This window comes from Pleurodeles waltl, chromosome 4_1, assembly GCF_031143425.1.
Source record: "Pleurodeles waltl isolate 20211129_DDA chromosome 4_1, aPleWal1.hap1.20221129, whole genome shotgun sequence".
In the NCBI taxonomy this organism is placed as follows: Eukaryota; Metazoa; Chordata; class Amphibia; order Caudata; family Salamandridae; genus Pleurodeles; species Pleurodeles waltl.
The window spans coordinates 641,127,042-641,148,499 of NC_090442.1; the positions used below are offsets into that span (position 1 = coordinate 641,127,042).

The window sequence follows — 21,458 nt, forward strand, 5'->3', positions numbered from 1 at the left end:
GCAACAACTTTGAAACAAATGTAAAGAGACTCTCACTTCCCGCCAGAAGTGTGAGCCTTAACACACTGCACCCAACGTCCCCGGCTCAAGTCCAGGAGAACCAACACCGCAGAGAGGACTCCCAGGCACCTCCAATGACGTGGAAACCCTGAGTCAACCTCCCTGCACCCCCACAGCGATGCATGCAGAGAGGATCCAGAGGCTCCCCCGATCGAGACTGCCTGGTAGCAAAGGGACCCGAGGCCTGGACCAAGCACTGCACCCGCAGCACCCAGAACAGAGAGGAACCACCTACCAGTGCAGGAGTGACCAGCAGGCAGCCCTCATCTTAGCCCAGTCAGTGGCTGGCCCGAGAAGCCCCCCTGTGGCCTGCCTCCATCGCCTAAGTGACATCCGGGTCCCTCCATTGCTTTCTATAGCAAACCCAACACCTGCTTTGCACACTGCACCACACCGCCCCTATGCCGCTGAGGGTGTGTTTTGTGGGCTTGTGTGTCTCCCCCCTCCCCCACCCCCAGTGCTCTACAAAATCCCCCTGGTCTGCTCCCCGAAGACGCAGGTACTTACCTGTAAGCAGACTAGGACCTTAGCACCCCTGTTCTTCATAGGTGCCTAGGTGTTTTGGGCCCTCCTTTGACCTCTGCACCTGACCGGCCCTGTGTTGCTGGTGTTGTGGCTTTAGGGTTGCCTTGAACCCCCAACGGTGGGCTGCCTATGCCCAGGAGACTGACTGTGTAAGTGCCTTACTTACCTGAGAAACCTAATCAAACTTAACCTCCCCCAGGATCTGTTGATTTTTGCACTGTGTCCACTTTTAAATTAGCTTATTGCCATTTTAACCAAAACTGTGTGTACTACTGTTTTAAATCAAAGTTCTATACTTACCTGTGTGAAGTACCTTGCATTGTATGTACTTACCTAAAATCTTGGATCTTATGGTTCTAAAATAAATTAAGAAAAGCTATTTTTCTATGTAAAACTATTGGCCTCGAGTTAAGTCTGAGTGTGTGTTCCTTATTTACTGCCTGTGTGTGTGTACAACAAATGCTTAACACTACCCTCTGATAAGCCTACTGCTCAACCACACTACCACAAAATAGAGCATTAGTATTTTCTAATTTTGCCACTATCAACCTCTAAGGGGAGCCCTTGGAATCTGTGTATACTATCTCTCACTTTGAGATATATAGAACTAACTTCTTACAACGTTAACATATCACTCTTCAGAACAGTGTTCCCATTGCTATACAATACTTTCCTTGTGTCCTGAGACAGTAGCCACAGGAGGAGGGTTGCTGTGATTTGCTGAAGATACATTGCTAGAAGTTGGCCCTCGAACATTTCCTTTACTTCCGACTGGAGGCGCTGGTGGAGGAACGTTTGATGGGATCTTGGTAGAACCAGAAGCAGTAGAAGTAACCTATTTTTTGTAATAAATAAATATAACAAAAAAATGTACTGGAATGTTTGAATTAATACATTTTAACGTTACTGGAAAGCAAATAAATTAAAAGAAAAAAAATAAGAAATCATTGATGTCAAAATAATTCATTAACTGTATGCAGGAGTACATTCCACATGGGAATTGTATACTTTAGAACTAAAGTCTGTAATGTGCAAATATATGAAAAAGAGAAAGTGAGAGAAGGTCCGTTATCCCCATTAACAGTTTATTAACATGTATATCGTCTCCAGACAAAAGTGGGAAAGATCCTTATTGATAAGTCAGATGTAGAAATATTTATTGACAACTTATTTGAAGATTAAAAATTTTGTTTTTACTCACATATAGCTTTTATCATTGGCTTGTCGGCATAATCAAGTAGCATTCAGCATACGTTTTTACCACAAGACAAAATGTGGGAGCACAAAACTTCTGCCAATGAAATGCTGTACTCAAGCCATCTACTCAGAGCTCCTGAATACAAATGTTATGCCAGTCCCACCCCTAAGAAGGACGAAGTTGGACACTACTTTTCAAATTTCTCAATCTTGCTTAGAAAGAATTAGGCCACTAGAGTTAGGGTTTTGCCCAGTTCCCAGCAGAAGTGGTCATAAGAAGGGTGTAGTCAACCTAAAGGTGGTCAAGCCCATTAGCTACCGCCTGTCCCTCCCTGTAATGCCCCTAACTTGAGTATGTAGGTGGCACCCCTGAACCATAGACCTCAGATCCTGACTACCTACGAAGAAGGACAGAGAAGGGTCGACCCTGCAGAAGAAGAGGAAGAAGAAGTAGTTGACCTGGTACCAGCTCTTCTGGCCTGTCTGCTAACCTTACCGGACTCTGTACAAAAAGACTTGTCCTGCAGCTTCAAGAAACCCAGGAAGCCTGCATGCCTTCTAAAAATACTCAGATTCCCGTGAGCAGCGGACCTGCTCAGCAACAAAGTATCCAGAAGTACTCTGCAGCCTGGAAACATGACACCTAAAGTGACCTCTCCACCAGACAACCTCAAACCAGTGAGAAGCCCACAGATGGTGCCAGCAGGGCTCCCCTAGCTGTCCTGAGCCTGAGTCCACCCGAGTGTCACCCCTCTTGGTTTCACCCAAGTCACCTGCAGCCCCTGAATGCAGGCCCCCTCTTCCACAGCCTGGTGGTGAGAGAAAACCCCAACACCTCCAGCTACCATTGCACCAGTGACCCTGGACCCCAAATAAGGTGGATTATTGGTGCCAACGACGTCCCTCGGCTCCTGAAAGCTCAATCCACCCCTGCCGGAAACCCCCACAACTCCTGCAGCCTCAACTCACAGGACTCCCTGACCACAAGTGCTCCCAGATGAGAAAACCCAACACCAAAAGACATCCCTGTCGCTCCTGGGCACAGGAGAAGAGGATCAAAGATGCACTCACGTCCCCCAGCACCCCAAGTCTACTGTCCTTCCTACCTGTATGCTGTCCCCGACTGGGTTTCCAGTCAGAGCCTGCAGCCTCTTTGTCATGGGGACAATCTCCAATAGGAAACCATCGGGGCACTTGACACCTTACTGCACCTGGCCACCCCAGTGCCACTCGGGGTGACCTGTTGGTGTGGTTCTGATCAGTGCCCAGTACTTATCTAAACTCCCTAGGATTAGCTACGTAAGTCGTTGTTAACCCTGTGTTTGTTGAACATTGTTTTTCTCCATAGGATAACATTGAGAACTTTGAAAAGTGTCTATTTTTGAAACTGCAAAGTATTTATCCTTAAAAGTCTACTTACCTGATTACGTAGTTCTTGGGTTTGAAACATATACAAAAATAATTATTTTTCTAAATTGATCTCTGATTTATTCTTTGAGTGCGTGTCTCATTTATTGACTCTGAGCACAACAAAATCTTAGCACTACTTTCTGATAAGCCTAACTGCTCGTCCACACTACCACATAGAGCTCTAGTCCAATCTAGTTTTGCCTCTGTAATGCCAATTGTGAATCCACTGGACTCTCTGCACAGTTTACTTCATTTTAGAGCACAATACCGAAAGCCAGATTCTTGCAAAGGAGAATTCTTCCAACACTGTTTGAAATCCTGCAAACCTTTATATTGTTACATGGAATCTGAGAGATTACCACAGTACACAAGATTTTTAGCTGGTTACCTCCTGACACACACTGGGAGTAGAAGTATCCCTTTGATAACCTTTGTCAGGCTTTCCTAGGAGGCTGTATATATTGTATTACCAACTGTAAATTTGTACATATATGCAATTATATGTTGTAATTGTATGCCAGATGGCTGCGTTGTGGGATAGCATATAAGCAGGGCCGGCTTTAGCACTGGTGGCACCTGACAGTCTATCAAAGACGACCCCCAAATAACCTCCTTCTCCATGAATTCGCCCACTACCACTCTCCAATAGGGTTCCTCATCTCTCCATTGTCCCTCTCTGCCATACTTTCATTTTTTATGGCGCTACTCATAGTTCACTAACACTGATTTTTGTGATCTGCACTACTTTGAGTCAAATCTGCCACTAGACAAAATTCCTCTCTCTCCCCAGCAGTAACATTTATCAACAGAGTTATCTTAGCATTTTCATTGTTGCCCGAAACTGCTGGACGCGCAAAAAAGATCACATGCTTTTAAAACCCTAAGTTATTTTTAAACAGTGCCCCCTCAAATTCAGCACCAGTTGCAGCTGCACTGGTCGCACTGCCCTAAGGCAGGCCCTGCATATAAGCAGCACATTGGCTTTGTACTGGTTATGATGGCAAGCCAATGGCAAAGGCTAAAAGCCTGATTGGTTCATTGTAAATAGCTGTTTCATATACAATAGGTTTGATATGTTGATTATGAGGAGTTACAACAAAAGCAGTAGGTTTGACATTTTGTAAAAAGAATATGCTAAAGGCCAATGGACTGTTAAAGGTGGGTTGCTCCTACACTGTGTTAAAGATTGTAAACAGGTATTGTGCTATGCAGTCTCAATGATTACAGTAGTAGGAAAGGGTTTTGCTTCTGCCCACCCATAGTACTGATGGGCTGTTTGAGAAGAGTAATGCTATATGCTATAGATTTAATCTGACGGTTATGACAAAGGCATTAGGCCTGCCTTGTTTAATCTAAAAAGATATGTTAAAGCCAATACACTTTTAAAGGTGTATTATCATTACACAGCTCTGAAGCCTATAGACGTACTGTGTTACAAGGAACCTCACAGATTACCACAGTAGGCAAGGGCTTTGGGGGCCATTACCCTCTCTGACAATCCCAGGGAGGAGCTAGAATCCTCGTTTGGCCCCTGCAAGAAGGGCTTGTGCTTCAAGCAATAATTTTGTGCATATATTTTTAATTCGGTGAGTGCATGCCTCTGATGTCTCCTGGGAAAGCCTGTGATCAGTTTAACTCCCCTGAAAAGATAATGGTGACAATCCATTTTAAAGGATTAAGGACAGATTGGTTCATTGAAAAAGTCAGACCAGACGCCATAGTTATGATCTGTTTAGAATGACATGTTATGGCAATTGCAGTAGGCTTGAATTACTTATTATGAAAAACATATATTAAAGGCAAAAGAGAATTAATGGTGGATTCTATTGCACCATATTAAAACACACAGGCAGTTAAGTAGGTTACATGAAATTTCCTAAATTATTTTAGTAGCCAACGGGTTTGATTACACCCCCACCCCCTTTAATAATAAGTGGGGGAAAACGATTTGTAGCCCGACAACCCTTGCTAGACTCTTTTACGAGGGCCAGACAGGTTTGTCTGAAAGGCTCTTGTAAGCAGACAGATACATAGAAAAAAAAACCATAACATTCATAGACAGGCATGCAAAGAGGGTGTTTTAGGCCAGCCCTCTTCTGCTTTGGGCACCATACAGCATGGGCCAATAGATTAGCCCACATTCGACTTTTGCTTACGAAACCATATATTATGGGGCAATAAGATAGCTCACTTCAGCTATTGGCACATCTGCCTAAGAATGAGTGTGCTTCGGTGCTAGGGCTGATGGGTAAGTCTTTCAATTTTCTTTTTTTATAGATCTAATTTAATTTTTTTATTTGTTTTTATTATTATTATTTATTTTTTAACAGCATCCTGCAGCTTGCTAGACAGTGCTACCTGACCACTTGCTGCTCATTCCATGTGCAGTGAGGCTAATCCTGTGCAGCCACTGTTTCTAAACCAAGCGACCATCCTGAAATTGTATTACTCATATTGTATCATTGTTTTACCGTTTCAAAATGTTTAGAAGCATTATATTGGTACAACTATGCACACTACCATTCCAAGATGGCCGCCCAGTGCAATATTTAAGAAGCTGACATTTTGGAATAGTACTGTGCATAGTGCAGCACTGGTTTACTGCTCCAGGCTTCCAGCACGTTGCTTCTAAAAGTGGTGGCCATGTTGGAATTTTAAACCTACAACACTGTGCACTAATCATCTTCTAATACACAATTTTATTTTTTATAGCAAGCATGTGCCCTGTGTTTTCAGGAGGCAAGTTTATTTTCTACCTTGTTTTCTTTCAATTAAACTTACATGCATTTATTTCTGAGCATTATTATGGGTAATTTATTGTTGATGAACAAGTGGATGAATGCAATCATAATTTAGTGGATGAATAAATGGATGAATAAATGGATGAATGTGTGCAAGGATGAGAGACATGTGGCATCTACTGGTGAGTTTGTAAACCTGATAATAATAAATGCACTCTGTCATTCATCCTTGCACTCATGCATCCTTTGTTATTGAGTACCTAAACTCATCATGGTGATGAGGAATGTATGGTAATAAATCAGACTGCATGTTCCCACTACTCTGGCAGTGCCACCAGCACTGCCAGTGCTTAGATTGCCTAAAGCTAGTAGGGCAGGTAACCTACATCACTTGTCACCCAGAGGGCCACCTTCATCTTATTTTTCTTATTCAATTGTGCCAACCATGAATCCCAAAGGCAACGGAAGCAGTGCTTGCCTTTTCTATGGCCCAATAAAAGCTACATTCAATGGCCCAATAAAAGCTACATTCAATGACACAACCAGCTACTTTGTCAAGGTAAGGCTTTAAAGGGGTGATCAGGCTTAAAAGGTGTTCTAATAAACATAGAAAGTACTTGTACAACCCAAAGAATGGGTAGGTTCTCTACCCTAAGGAACTTACCTTAGAAAATTTTCTTTTACAACCTTAAAATAACCATTGTAACTAGCTGCCACACGTTTGTTTGTTTCAGAGGTGATTCACTGTTTGTCACATCATAAATTTACCTCTAAGAAGGGTTGGGATTTGTGGGGATCGAGGGTCTGCTGGCTTGTTCTGGACCGAAGTGTGTTGCTAAATACATTTCGTGACACAAAGAGGAAAATACTATTTGTAGGAAACTGGCACTTGTTTCAGTTACCCCCACACACACTTTTTAACCTGATATTGATGCTGACTTGACAGAGTGTGCTGGGATCCTGCTAACCAGGCCCAGCACCAGTGTTCTTTCTCTAAAAATGTACCATTGTTTCCACAATTGGCACACCCCTGCCACACAGATAATTCCCTTGAAAAAGGTATCCGTGATATCAAGGGCCCGGTGGCCAGGGAGGGTCCCTAAGGGCTGTAGCAGGTGTTGTGCCACTTTAAGGGACCCATCACCAAACACATACAAACAGCCATTGCAGTGTGTGTGTGTGTGTGTGTGTTGGTAGGGAGAAAAAGGCAGAGTTGACATGGCATCCCCCTCATGGTGCCATGCCCACAAACCACTGCCTGTGGCATAGGTAAGCACCCCTCTAGCAGGCCTTAGAGCCTTAAGGCAGGGTGCACTATACCACAGGTGAGGACATAGCTGCAGGAGCAATATGACTCTACTGTGTCTATGTCCATTCTTAGACATTGTAAGTACAGTGTGGCCATATTAATTAATATGTTCTGGGAGTCTGTCAAAAAGAACTCCACAGTTCCATAATGGCTTCACTGAATATTGGGAAGTTTGGTATCAAACTTCTCAGAATAATAAACCCACAATGATGCCAGTGTTGGATTTATTCTAAAAAGCACATAGAGGGCATCTTAGAGATGCCCCCTGTTTTTTACCCAGTCCTCTAGTGTAGGACTGACTGGTCTGTGCCAGCCTGCCACTAGAAGACAAGATTCTAGGGGTGAGGGCCTTTGTGCTCTCGGAGGCCAGAAACTAAGCCTGCTCAGGGTAGAGGTGTTTCACACCTCCACCCTGTAGGAAATGTAACACCTGGCAGTGAGCCTCAAAGGCTCAGGCCTCGTGTTACAGTGCCCCAGGGCACTCCAGCTAGTGGAGATGCCCGCCCCCTGGACAAAGCCCCACTTTTGGCAGCCAGTCTGGCGGGAAACTTAAGAAAAACAAGGAGTGACCACTTCAGCTGGGACCACCCCTATGGTGTCTAGAGCTGAAGTGAACCCCCTCTCCCTGCAGAATCCTCCATCTTGGTTTGGAGGATAGGGACCAATATGATTAGGTTTGTGCCCCCTCTCCTCTAAGGGAGCTGGCACGAGAAGGGTGTAGCCACCCTCAGGGACAGTAGGCATTGGCCACTGCCCTCTGACCCCTAAAACGCCCCTAAACCTAGGATTTAAGGGCCTCCCTGATCCCAAGTTGTCAGATTCCTGGCGACCTAAAAAGAAGAAGGACTGCTCAGCTGAAACCCCCAGAAGAGGAAAAAGGAAGACTACAACTGCTTTGGCCCCAGCCCTATGGGCCTGTCTCCTGCTTCAAAGAACCTGCAAAATAACAGCGACTCATCCAGTGGGACCAACAACCTCTGCCAAGCTCCAGAGGACTACCCTGTATCCAAAAGGACCAAGAACTCCAGTGGATAGTGGCCCTGTCCAAGAAGAGACCAACAACTAAGGACTCCAACCTCACTCCGAATGTATGAGTCCGAACCACTTTGCACCCAAAACCCACGGCCAGATTCCAGGTGGTCCAACCAGCTAGAGATGATCCCCTGGCGATTCTGAGCAAGTGCCCACTCTGTGTTGACCTCTCCACCCCTCCACGACGAGGCCTGCAGAGGGAATCCCGAGGAACCGTACTGACCACGAAACCTCCAGATGAAGATATCCGATGCCTAAAGACCCACTGCATCTGTAGACCCCACGCCTTGGAGAAACCGACACCCGGTGCAGCAACATTCAGCAGGTGACCCTCCTCCCTGCCCAGCTAGTGGTTTGCCCGATATGACCCCCAGGACCTCGCCTGCAGCCTCTGAGTGGCCCCCAGGGGTCACCTCATACAGAATCATTTGAGACCCAACATCTTTTTTACATCTTGCATCCGGCCACCCCAGTGCTGCTGAGGTTGTATGTTTGGTGCCTACTTGTGGCCCCCCTAGTGCTCCTCTAAACCTCCCAGGTCTGCCCTCCGGAGTCGCTGGTACTTACCTGCCTGCAGATCTGAAACAGAGTGCCCCCAGACTTCATAGGAGCCCATGTTAATTTTGTTTACACTTTGACCTCTGCACCTGGCCGGCCCCGTGTTGCTGGTGGTGGGTGTTTGGGGTTAACTTGAACCCCAACCTGTGGACTTCCTAACCCCCCCACTCCCCATCCCCCCCTCCTGAGTCTGGAACTGTAAGTGTTGTACTTAACTGTAAAACGATCTAACTTTTCTACCCCCCAGGAACTGTTTCTGAAAATTGCACTGTCCATTTAAAATAAATAATTTTGCCAATATTTCCAGAACTGTATAACTTATCGATTTTAAACAGAGTACTGTAGATACATGTGTGAAATACGAACCTATTGAAGTACTTACTTGCAACTTGAATCTTGTGGTTCTAAAAATAAATTAAGAAAAGATACTGTTGCTATACAAAAACCATAGGTCTGGAGTTAAGTCATTGAGTGTGTGCTTCTTCTATTGTCTGTTTGTAGAACAAATGCTTTGCACTACCCTCTGATAAGCCTAACTGCTCGGCTACAATAAGCCTCTGTTAAGCCTCTGAGGAATCCCTGACTACGTGCACACTATATCTAATTTTGATATAGTTTATACAGAGCCAGCTTCATACACTATTTCCCAAGTACCAGTAGCAAGAACTCTTCCAGCACAAATAGCAGCAAGATCAAGTACATATAATTTCTGCTTCTTCAAAATGTATACATTCTTTTACATTCAGATGTTAGGATTGAAGGAAGAAAGGAGAAAACGACCATTGTGCTAAGTGAAAGTAGGTTGTGATGAAGCAACCTGCAACAGAAATTCTACTGCATGGTAAATTGCCAGACTATGCTGTCATGCAGGACTGAAAGAGCACACTGGGCACTAAGACACAAACCACCAATGGATGCACCTCCCTTGACTGAAAAATTACTACCTGGACCATGACACTATCTTTTGAATGGCGTGCCTCAGATTTCAAGATAAGGATCGAATCCTCAAAGGTTGTGATGAAGAAGTCACTTATCTTCTGTAACGTCTTTTCTGGTAGACTATCTAGCTGCAGATTACTTACCTTCGAATATTCCCTAGGTGTCAGAATGGATCCGGAAAATCTTGACCAACACCTCTGTGAACCGGTAGGTGGTGCCGAACGGCACCACGCTGGATGGGAGGTGCGCAGTGCCTTTATAGGCACCATCCTAGTGAATTGCCCTTAGTTTCTAAGTGACTGTTTCTGCGCCAGAAGCACTCAGCCACACCAAGGTTTTGTGGCTAGTGTGCAAAAACTACGGGCCAACAGGACCTCTGTAAGAGGAGAGGATGGTCAATAAGAAATATGCAGCTAGGGATGAGCTTGCTTCTTAGCTAGTGCGAAGCAGATCTTATGTAGAGTACAATCCATCTGAAGATAGTCTGTTTATGCACTGCTGTCCATTCCTTTGTAACGGGTGACCCCCACAAAGAGTAGGGGTGGGTGGAACATTTGAGTTAGTTTCGTCAACGGTAGGATAACATGCATGTTGTGCAGCAATTTAGCGCCAGTAGCAGAGGAAGAGATACACATTCTGCATTAAAGGCACCACGCGGTGGGCATGAGCACGCAGCCATTCGAGTTGATTTCTCTACCCCTCAAGGTGCAGCAAATCTACTCGAGAAGCAGCTCTCTGACAGCATCTGGCCATGTTAGAGAATTGCCCTAGGAAATCCAAATCTTGCTCGCATGTCTGGTGCCTCGCGGGAAAAGATTATGCCACACCGGGATTTACTTTACTCTTGTAATGCAGTCTCCAAATTCCACAGGCAGAATAAAACATTCCATCCAACCCTAACAAAGAGCTCATCATCTACCCTATGTACTTTGCTGCAACTGAGATAGGACAACGCTCTTTTCGGGTCCAGATGGTGGAGTATGAGGTAGGTCAGAACCAAATCAAGGTCTTATTGAGGCATAACAAAAGTCTTGGGAGGGAACATGTTGAAGACCTTTCAGAAAACGTGTCAACAGGTGACTTGAACATGGGGGGTGGACTCAGCAACCGCAAGAATGCTGACAGGGCTAAAAGATAACCCTTCACTGTTCCCAGAGCAAGACCTTGCTGGGCTAAGGACAAAACAAACCCCACCACTTTAGACAAGGGCGCAGATAGTGGATTAACTGGTTTGTCACTGCACCAAGCCACAAACTTGTCCCAACGGCAAGCACATACAGTCTTTGTCGATGGATGCCTAGCCGTCATGTGATGTAGTTGCCCTTCATGGTCCCAGAAGCATAGATGCCTGACTTTATCTGCCCTCTCGTTTAGAGATCCCACTAGGTGCCACACACACAGAAAAAGGTCCGAACGTTCCAGCAGAGCCTTCTAGCACAGGGTCCAAAACTCCACTGGGCACTCCTTGTTGCAATACCACATGGAAGTAGTGTTGTACATGAAGAACTGGACCAACTTCTCCATGATGGAGAGCAGGAAACCTTTTAATACCAAGCAAACCGCGGCCCCAGAAGACTGATGTGGAGCAGAGACTCCACCAGAGACCAGAGGCCTCTGATCTCCATCTCTCCGAAATGGCTGCCCCAGCAGAGAAGTGATATATCGGTCACCACTGTCAGCTCTGGGTGATGAAGGGATAGGGGTCTGCCGATGACAAAATCTGGACCAGGTCAGAGAGATTCCTCTGATGCTGCGCCCACTGGGACTTCGGAATTCCATTGTAGAGCCTGCATATGCTATCAATCGTACTTCATCAGTAGGAGGCCATCAGTTCCAGCAGTCTCAGAATCAGGCTCACCAAAATCCAGGACTGAGGTTGAAACATCAGGATCATTGCCCGAATGTCCAGGACTCTGCTCCGGAGCGTAAGCGTAGAATTGCACTGTATCCAGAATGGATCCAATTGAAAGGAGCATTTGAGGAGAAGTCCAGTGTGAGTTCTGCATGTTGATAGTGAACTCCAGCGAATATCTTATTCTGGAGGTGGGTGACTGCCCAGGGTGAGTCTGACTTCAGCAGCCAGTCATTGAGGTAGGGGACGTCTGGCATCCCTGATGTCCACAGATGTGCTATAATCACCATCATCAGCTTAGTGAACATCTGAGGGCACTGGTGAGACCAAAGGGAAGCAGAACAAACTGGCCAACCGCAAACTGCAGGTAACACCATTAGACCTGCAGGACGGAGATGTATAAATAGATGTCTTGCAGGTTACCAACCAGTCTCCAGGGACAGGAGAGGCAAGACATGAGCAAGTGTGGGCATCTTGAATTGCTCCTTCCTCAGGAAGCCATTGAGAGTGTGCAGAACTAGGATAGGTCAGAGGCCTCCATCCTTCTTGGTAATCTGAATACAGCAGGAAAAACAATCAGTACCTACTTCTGAAGGTGGTACCCTCGCGGCTCCTTTAGCCAAAATATCCTGTACTTGCTGGCGTAATAAGGAGAGGTGATCCTCCGTCAGCTGATCTGATGACAGTGGCAGGCTGGGTTTCTGTAAATGGAAACGTGTAACCCTGCTGAACAATTTGAAGCACCCACTTGCTCAAAGTGGTGTCTATGGGCACACAAGAGTCTTCCTACTGGGATTTATGAGAGGACCAACAGGGGCTGCCATCCTACTTCACAAATCTTTCCCACTCACAGTTACCACAACAGCACATAACTTGGGGAATATATGAAACTATACTGGATATGCTTGAGAGACGAGCATGGTCTAATGCAAGTCAACACCACATACAAGCCTTTTGACAATATATTAAATGCGGTGGCAGAAATTCTTACTGAGTCACCAGCAAGGAAGATAAAAGGTGGAGACCAGAATCCAGAGATTGACCCTATGACAGATACAAAGGGGGGTTCTGCCACACCACATAGGCCAGATTCCTTTTAGGATTAGACAGTATCCCTACTACTAAGTAATGTATGGTCTATTGTACATTTGAGGAAGAGGAAACACCCTGATGACTGACTCTACAACGCTCATTTTCCTGAGGTGAGTACTACTTTATTCTAGCAAAAGATGCTGTGAGAGTGGTGGGAAAATGGATTCTCCCGAAAGGTCTATCTGAACATTTATCCATAGAGTTACACTTACAATGGTTAGTAAAGGGTTCCATGTGAGTTAGGATTGTGAATGCAGAGTGGTTGATGGAGTACGACTTTGTTGTATTCCTCCACAAGGGAATTGTGAGCTTCTTTGGTCTAAACCACAGCACAGTCCTCTAAAAAATTAGATTATGGATCACCTTCAAGATGGTTATTTGAGGGAAGCCCATGTCCTGATCGGCACAGGAAAGGGATTGCGAGTGAGGTATTGTCCCCTAAAAAAACTATCAATGCCCACCATAAACTCGAGGCTGCTAAACTCAATCAAACAAAGTATGCTTGAAACTGCTAAACTAACCTAGGTGTCATAACAGTAAGGCATCTATGAAGTTGTAGACAGGTCAGATAAACTGCTGTATTGGTTAGCTACCTGAGACGTCAAGGATATGTTAATGCCTCCCCATTCAGGATACACAGAAGAGCCGGCTACTGACTCCTTTGCCAATGCATTTGCCACTTACTACTGCAAATATATGCGAAACAATACCCTTCGGCAGTCAAGGTCGATAATCACAATCAAAGAACCAATACTATACACACTAAAGGATGAAGACCAACTTGATTTGTATCTCACCTTAAAGCCATAGGTGATCCAAAAGGCAATAATAACTGTTGGAAGATAATATGGCGGGCCTCTTAACAAGAATTTTTTTGTAAAAAATATGCAGCTCATGACCTCTCACATTTCAGCAGTATTCGAAGAGACTGCAGAACGGTCAAGAGAACAATCTTCTGCTTGGGATGGAACTTTCATAGCTCTTTCAAAATGAAAGAAGAACGCTTGACAACTACCCATGTCAAATGCTCTCAGGCACAAAGCCTACCTAAATACTTGGCCCATGTAAAGGTTACCAAATGGGAATCACTTGAGGAAAGAAACGTAATGTCACAGTCATACTTTGAAGCAAAAGGCGTGCACATCAACCTAGTCAAGAACAGATTTAGTTCTCAACAGGCACAGGTACAGGTACACCTAACTGAACACCACTGCAGGACTACTGGTCGCCTCTTGAAGGTCTTGTTGGTTATGAGGTACTCCCCTTGTTATGGGTTCAATTGGTCCAAAAGACCTACAGGCCTACAATTGTACCTTGGTTCTCAGCTGGTAAAGCAAAAGGACAACATATCTATCTAGCATTTGAGTGTGTGTTTTCCTGTCAGCCACCACAACCTTCTTCAAATTCACAGAGAGAGACCTACATTTGTTAAGAGGGGGGATGCAGCCCTTCTCAAGAAGATTAAGAGGTCTGAGAATCAGAGTTTACAAGTCCATGCTACAGCCACCCGGATGAAAGAAACCTTGGGCTCACCTGATGGTCTGTCGGTCTTTGAAAATCAGAAGGCATACGTAAAGGATCCTGACCAACCAGACAAGGCAATGCCTTACAGATCCACACACTCCCTTCGTAGAAACAGGTGAACCAGTTATACCAGTAGCTCACATGAGTGGCAAAGGCATCAATGGTGGACTACTCCATACATGCAGCAAGTAGAAATGGAGATGCCATGTTGCAAAACCTCCTCCCGCAGAGTCAGTGCCAGTCAGCGGAACTGTGGCGAGTGAGTACCCTCCTATTCTCTCACACTGTCTGCCTGATCAGGCTAGTGCTATGACATACAGCCCACATGAGGAGCTGGGCTCGACTCCCCAGTTGAATTCTCTGGAATCACCATAGCAAATCAAGACTTTGAGCCCTGACCCATGCCCATAGAGCGTTTGGAGCAGTAACAAGTGTGGGATATCCACACCCAAATAGGAAGTGGACCATGAATGATGAAAAAAAGCGTCCACGCACCAGAAAGTGCGCTTCATGAAGGGTGCTCACCTCCCTGTTGGCTGCAGATTCTTTCGCACAACCATGGTCTGGTTGGAGCAAACTGTCCCGAACGAGAAGAAAAATGGTTTAAGGAAAGGCAACTTCACCATCCTCGGGTAATTCGTACTGCCGGCACTTGATTAATAGGGGTGACCCCCACGAGGAGAAGAGTACTTGAGGAGGGACTGCAGAATGCTGACTCCCAGATAGAAAGGGTACTCCAAAACTCATCTGGTAGCGGAGATCCTTTACTTACCTCCTTACTCTACTTCTTGATGATGAAATCCAATGTCTTCTGAGGGATCGATGCACCCAAATTATGCATACAGTTTTGGCATTACCAGAAGAACCTCAGAATGGCAACAGAGTACAAAACACAGGTTTTCATCAAATAACTCTTTCCCTAATGTGAAAGGTAGAAGTCTCGGGGATGTATATGGATTTAAGTCGAGCACTGCAGTATAAACCAAGAGAAAGGAAGAAGAGGCTGGAGGATCAAACAGGCAAAGGATCTATAAGCCCACAGAAAGATATTTGCTGACCATGAGAGAAGTAGGACTCACACAACACTATTCAGCAAAAAGAAATAACAGCAAAAGGAATGGGGGTAAATCTTCATTATAGGCACTAGATGGCAGAATGAAACAAGGTTTTAAGTAGTCTAGTAGATTTTACTCAATTCCCTAGGTAGCTTACCACTTGATTATATCATGTGTTCATGTTTTATTTAAAAAAAAAAAAAAAAAGCACAAAAAAAAGAAGCTAAATCTAGCCATCCATTACGAAACCTTCTATTTCAGTAATTCAATTGAATACATTTCTCTTCTAAGACGTCTTTCCTCCGTTTCTACCTATTGTCTTTAACAGAACTATTTATAGAAGCTGAAAATGAATTTTGAATAAGTTCTGTCCTTTTTGTACAGGATTTAGCTATTGATGATTTCACATTTTGTAATTCTGTGTTCAATCAATCTTTAATCCATCTGTATTTCACAACTCGTTTTTGTCATCCCTACATAATGTAGCTACAGTAGTATGGGATCTCACAAAAACGGTTCAGTATTGTAGGTTGCGTAGTCTCCCACAATTACAGATGATGTGCCATGTTTCTTTAAAGCTATGGCATGTGCCATTTTCTTTCTGCCGTGAACATTTTGCCTATTTTTAATATGCTCTAAAGAGATATATGTCAGGTTTCTTTCTTTTTGAAGCACCATCATCAGATGCCCATGTATAATCTTTGAGTTGATCTAGCAGTGCTGAGCTTCAATTCCCTTTAGTTTATGAAAATGTTGTGAATTTTTGAGTACATAAATAAAAAGAATCGTATTGCGTTTTTCAACTATGGTCTCACAATTCTTCAACATTTATAGGATCTCTGTTTAAATTTAATTCTGAATATTTCCATTTGTAATCTCCAGTCATATAAATTCTTTCAACGTTCTTTTCACATAAGCACTTTCATTTACTCCGGGTGATTTTAATTCCATGAAGGTAATCTTGTTCTTGTATAGTCTAGGTTAATTAAACAGACTAAACTCACAAATTCTCGTGTGTATTACAATAAAGTGCAAATACATTCTAGGAGTCAAAGTGATGAATTTTGTGCATCCTTGTGCATTTTAGGATTCATATAAAGCAGAAAGATTCCAGGGATCTCTTTGATAAGTAGTGCCCCTTTTTTCTGTTAGCATGTTTCTTTGCTGATTTATTGACTGAGCAATTAGTAATCAATATGCATTCTATTGTATGATTTTTTTCCAGTTTCAAAGACTGTACTGTCTGATAAGGCATAATTTTCTCAGTAAAGTACTGCCTCTCCATTACGACTACCGCACCTCATTCTTTTGTCTTTTTTTCTTTAAAATCAGTTCTTACTGATTCTGAGTTGCTTAATACAGTTCCTATACTACCTTGTCATATTCGGCCTTCCTGCCTGTTTAGATCACATCACATTTTAACAGTTATCTTTAAAAATGATCCATTTTTTATTATGTTCTAAATCCTTCCAGTTTAGTCATATTTCATATAATATCTTTTTCTGAGGCGGCTGGGGGTGGGGGTGTGTGGGGGACTTTATAAAAATGCTTTCCGAGCACACTTTAATTATTTGACCTTTCTTTCAAGCCAGGTGATTCCACACACTGATATAGATAAGATGCCATTTTGCAGCAGTTCCTTCTCTGATTCGGTCAACGTGCACATTCATTTATTACTAGATCTTCCACAGTCTCACCTGTCTCTGTTCACCGTGTTCACTCAAATAGTTTTCTTGTAGTTGAGTCCAGTTCCAGATGTACCATGTTGTTCGCTCTTTCTTTTTCGGGTGTGATTTTTTTTCTTTTTTCTGAATCCTCACAGTTTACAGGAATGTCCTATAAGATCTTCTTGGAGGAGAAAAAAACTTTATAAAAATGCTTTCCGAGTAGACTTCAATTCTTTGACTTTCCTTTCAAGCCAGCTGGTTCCACACACTGGTATAGATGAGATCCCATTCTGCAGGAGTTCCTTCCTTTGCCGATTCTGTCAATGTGCAGATTCATTTATTACTAGATCCTCGACAGTCTCAACTGTCTGTTTCCACCCACATATTTTTCTTGTAGTTGGGTCTGGTTCCATATGTACCATGTTGTTCTATCCATGTTTTCCTAGTGTAAGTTTCACCCTTCTCTTCAGATCCTGAAATAGTTAGGGATGAGAATGCAGTTTTTTTTTTTTGAGGTGGGGTTGTTTGCCCATTTCTAAAACTCCATCCCAAAATTAGCAGAAGTATTGCTTCAGAATATTCTTGGTTTTCATTGCTCTGTTTAATGCTGGGTTAGATTTTGACTGAGGTCTTTCAATAGTTTATACCATTTATTTGATGCCTTTTACTTTTGAAGGCCCTATTTCATCGATTATATTTCTGTTTTATCTTTCTCTACAGACTTTTGGTTATTTGTAGACTTTAAAATATTCTTTAATTTGCTAGTATGAACTTTAATGTGCATTTGTGTACAAAGTAAATATTCCAATCACCTTCAGATTTGCTCTACAGTTTTCGTCTCAATAATCGAAGATGCACTTTGCTTAATCAATGAACCCATTATTTGAGTTTCAACTTCTGTAAGAGACCATTTTCAGTTTTTTTTCCAATCAGTTATCCAGTTTTCTCACACAAATACTGGAGAGGGTACAGTCATTAATTGTCCAACGGAAGAGACATGATTTATGTGCATGCAACCCTTTACAAAATCGGAGTTTCATAATCTGCTACTGGTAGGCTGAGAGCAACAAACAGCCCTACCAATTATAGAATGTGTCTAGGGGAATATTCAAGCAGAAAGTATTTTATAGTGAGCTGGTGTAGGAAAATGTCTCCCTGTTGCAGATACCCCCCACTTTTTGACTGATATTGATGGTGACTTGACTGAGAAGTGTGCCGGGACCCTGCTAACCAGGCCCCGGCACCAGTGCTCTTTCACATAAAAATGTACCATTGTTCCACAATTGGCACATCCCTGGCACACAGAGGTACCAAGGGCCCTGTGACCAGGGAAGGTCCCTAAGGGCTGCAGCATGTGTTGTGCCACCCTAAGGGACCCCTCAGCTAACACATGCACACTGCCATTGCAGATTGTGTGTGTTAGTGGGGAGAAAAAGGCAAAATCGACATGGCATCCCCCTCAGGATGCCATGCACACAAAATACTGCCTGTGGCACAGGTACGTCACCCCTCTAGCAGGCCTTAAAGCCTTAAGGCAGGGTGCACTATACCACAGGTGAGGGCATAGCTGCATGAGCCATATGCCCCTACAGTGTCTTAGTCCATTCTTAGTTATTGTAAGTACAGTGTGGTCATATTAAGTATATGGTCTGGGAGTTTGTCAAAACGAACTCCACAGTTCCATAACGGCTACACTGAATTCTGGGAAGTTTGGTATCAAACTTCTCAGAATAATAAACCCACACTGATGCCAGTGTTGGAGTTATAAAAAAAATGCACACAGAGGGCATCTTAGAGATGCCTCCTGTATTTTACCCAATCCTTCAGTGCAGGACTGACTGGTCTGTGCCAGCCTGCCACTGAGACGAGTTTCTGATCCCAAGGAATGAGAGCCTTTGTGCTCTCTGAGGCCACTAACAAAGCCTTCACTGGGTGGAAGTGCTTCACACCTCCCCCTGCAGGAACTGTAACACCTAGCAGTGAACCTCAAAGGCTCAGGCTTTGTGTTACAATGCCCCAGGGCACTCCAGCTAGTGGAGATGCCTGCCCCCGAACACTGCCCCCACTTTTGGCGGCAAGTCCGGAGGAGATAATAGTAAAAACAAGGAGGAGTCACCCACCAGTCAGGACAGCCCCTAAGGTGTCCTGAGCTGAGGTGACCTCTGTCTTAAGAAATCCTCCATCTGTTTTGGAGGATTCCCCCAATAGGATTTGGGATGTGCCCCCTTCCCCACAGAGGCGGCACAAAGAGGGTGTAGCCACCCTCCAGGACAGTAGCCATTGGCTACTGCCCCCCAGACCTAAACACACCCCTACATTGAGTATTTAGGGGTGACCCTGAACCCAGGAAATCAGATTCCTGCAACCTACAACAAGAAGGACTGCTGACCTGAAAGCCCCGCAGAGACAACTGACTTGGCCCCAGCCCTACCGGCCTGTCTGCAGAGTCAAAGAACTTGCACAGCGATGCATCCAGCAGGACCAGCGACCTCTGAGGACTCCCAGGACTCAGAGGACTGACCTGTACTTAAAGGACCAAGAACCTTCAGAGGACAGTGGCTCTGTCCAGAAATAGCAACTAAACAGCAACAAAGAAGCAACTTCAAAGAGACTCCAACTTCCTGCCAGAAGTGTGAGTCGTCACACTCTGCACCCGACCCCTCCCCCCCCCCCCCAAAGTATGGAGAAACCAACACTGCAGAGACTCCCCCCCAGGCGACTCCAACGACGTGGACACTGTTATGCTATTAATTGTGTTTGACCAATAACTGTGTGTTTCACCACTGCGCATATTAGTTGCGCAATGTTCACCAGTAGCACATTACATGTTGTATTCAGTTTAGCTGCCTAGTGGCTTTAACATGGCATTATACATTACATTTGGTATGTAGGTCAGCTGCCTATTGGCTTTAACATGGCATTAGACATTACATTTTGTATTTAGGTTAGCTGCCTATTGGCTTTAAAGTGGAGTTAGACATTGCAGTTGAGACACTGCAGATGAGCTGTGTTTTTCCAAACTGTGTTTTTCCACATGATAGACCAAGCTGTGTTTTTTCAAATTGAATTCACACCAAACCCTAGCTGATAAGAGAGAGTACATTTGGTGTTTTCCTTTTTGCTCAGCCTTGGGAAGAGGAGGGGTCTAGGAGATCTGGCCAGTCTCCAAAGGCTTGCTTAGTTTTCCCGAGTCTGAGATGAGGGTGCATGTTTTTGGAACGATGGCCCTGGGCAACAGGGAGAGAAATATCTTGACTTCAGACAGGAACGGAAGTTAGTTGCCTGTCTCCCGTTTGGGTAGAAAATCTCTTTCTCGCAGTTGAACCGGAGTCATCAACTTGCAGGCCCCAGAAAGATGAAGCGGAGTGATAGGCCCTACGGTGATGCAATTTTGACTTTTATGCTTTGCTTTGAAGTTATGCTATAATATAATCACATGTATTTGCGGTGTACATTGCAACTGAGAAGTACTTTGCTATATTTTGCTTTCATTGCTGCGACTACTTTTAAACGTGTGCTTCCAACCTACTAATTTCGTCTTTCAGGAACCTTGTGGTGAAGTAATAACAACAATAAATGTCTTCTTTAAACTAAGAAGTGCATTCCAGAGAGGTTTTGTAAGCTCTGTCATAATATAAGGGAAGGAAAGCAAAACAGACACCCTGATTCGACCTCCCTGCACCCCCACAGCGACGCCTGCAGAGAGGATCCAGAGGCTCCCCGTGACTGCGACTGCCTGGTAACAAAAGAACCCGATGCCTGGACCAAGCTCTGCACCCGCAGCTCCCAGGAAAGAGAGGACCCACCTACCAGTGCAGGAGTGACAAGTAGGCAGCCCTCATCCTAGCCCAGTCGGTGGCTGGCCCGAGAAGCCCCCTGTGCCCTGCCTGCATCGCCTAAGTGACTCCCCCAATTGCTTTCTATAGCAAACCCGACACTGCTTTGCACACTGCACCCAGCCGCCCCTGTGCCGCTGAGGGTGTTTTGTTGGTTTGTGTGCCCCCCGTGCTCTACAAAACACCCCCGGTCTGCTCCCCGAGGACGCAGGTAATTACCTGCTAGCAGACTGGAACCGGAGCACCCCTGTTCTCCATAGGCACCTGTGTGTTTTGGACCCTTCTTTGACCTATGCACCTGACCAGCCCTGTGTTGCTGGTGCTGTGGCTTTGGGGTTGCCTTGAACCCCCAATGGTGGGCTGCCTATGCCCAGGAGACTGACTGTGTATGTGCATTACTTACCTGAGAAACTAACCAAAACTTACCTCTCCCCCAGGAACTGTTGATTTTTGCAGTGTCCACTTTTGAAATAGCTTATTGCCAAAACTGTGTGCACTACTGTTTTAAATCAAAATTCTATACTGACCTGTGTGAAGTACCTTTCAATTTATGTACTTACCTAAAATCTTGTAGTTCTAAAATAAATTAAGAAAATGTATTTTTCTATATAAAAACCTATTGGCCTGGAGTTAAGTCTTTGAGTATGTGTTCCTCATGTAT

The 21,458-nt window shown here is 44.4% G+C and overlaps 1 protein-coding gene across 2 annotated transcripts in view; it reads right to left on the minus strand.

Moving 5' to 3' along the window:
• The window catches only part of SCAF11 (SR-related CTD associated factor 11), an 828,633-nt gene that overhangs the window by 70,197 nt on the left and 736,978 nt on the right, over window positions 1-21,458 (minus strand). For both annotated transcript variants that reach the window (XM_069229083.1, XM_069229082.1), the window contains one exon: window positions 1,258-1,420. In XM_069229083.1, the coding sequence (XP_069085184.1) occupies window positions 1,258-1,420 (163 nt within the window). The remainder of the gene's footprint in view (window positions 1-1,257; window positions 1,421-21,458) is intronic.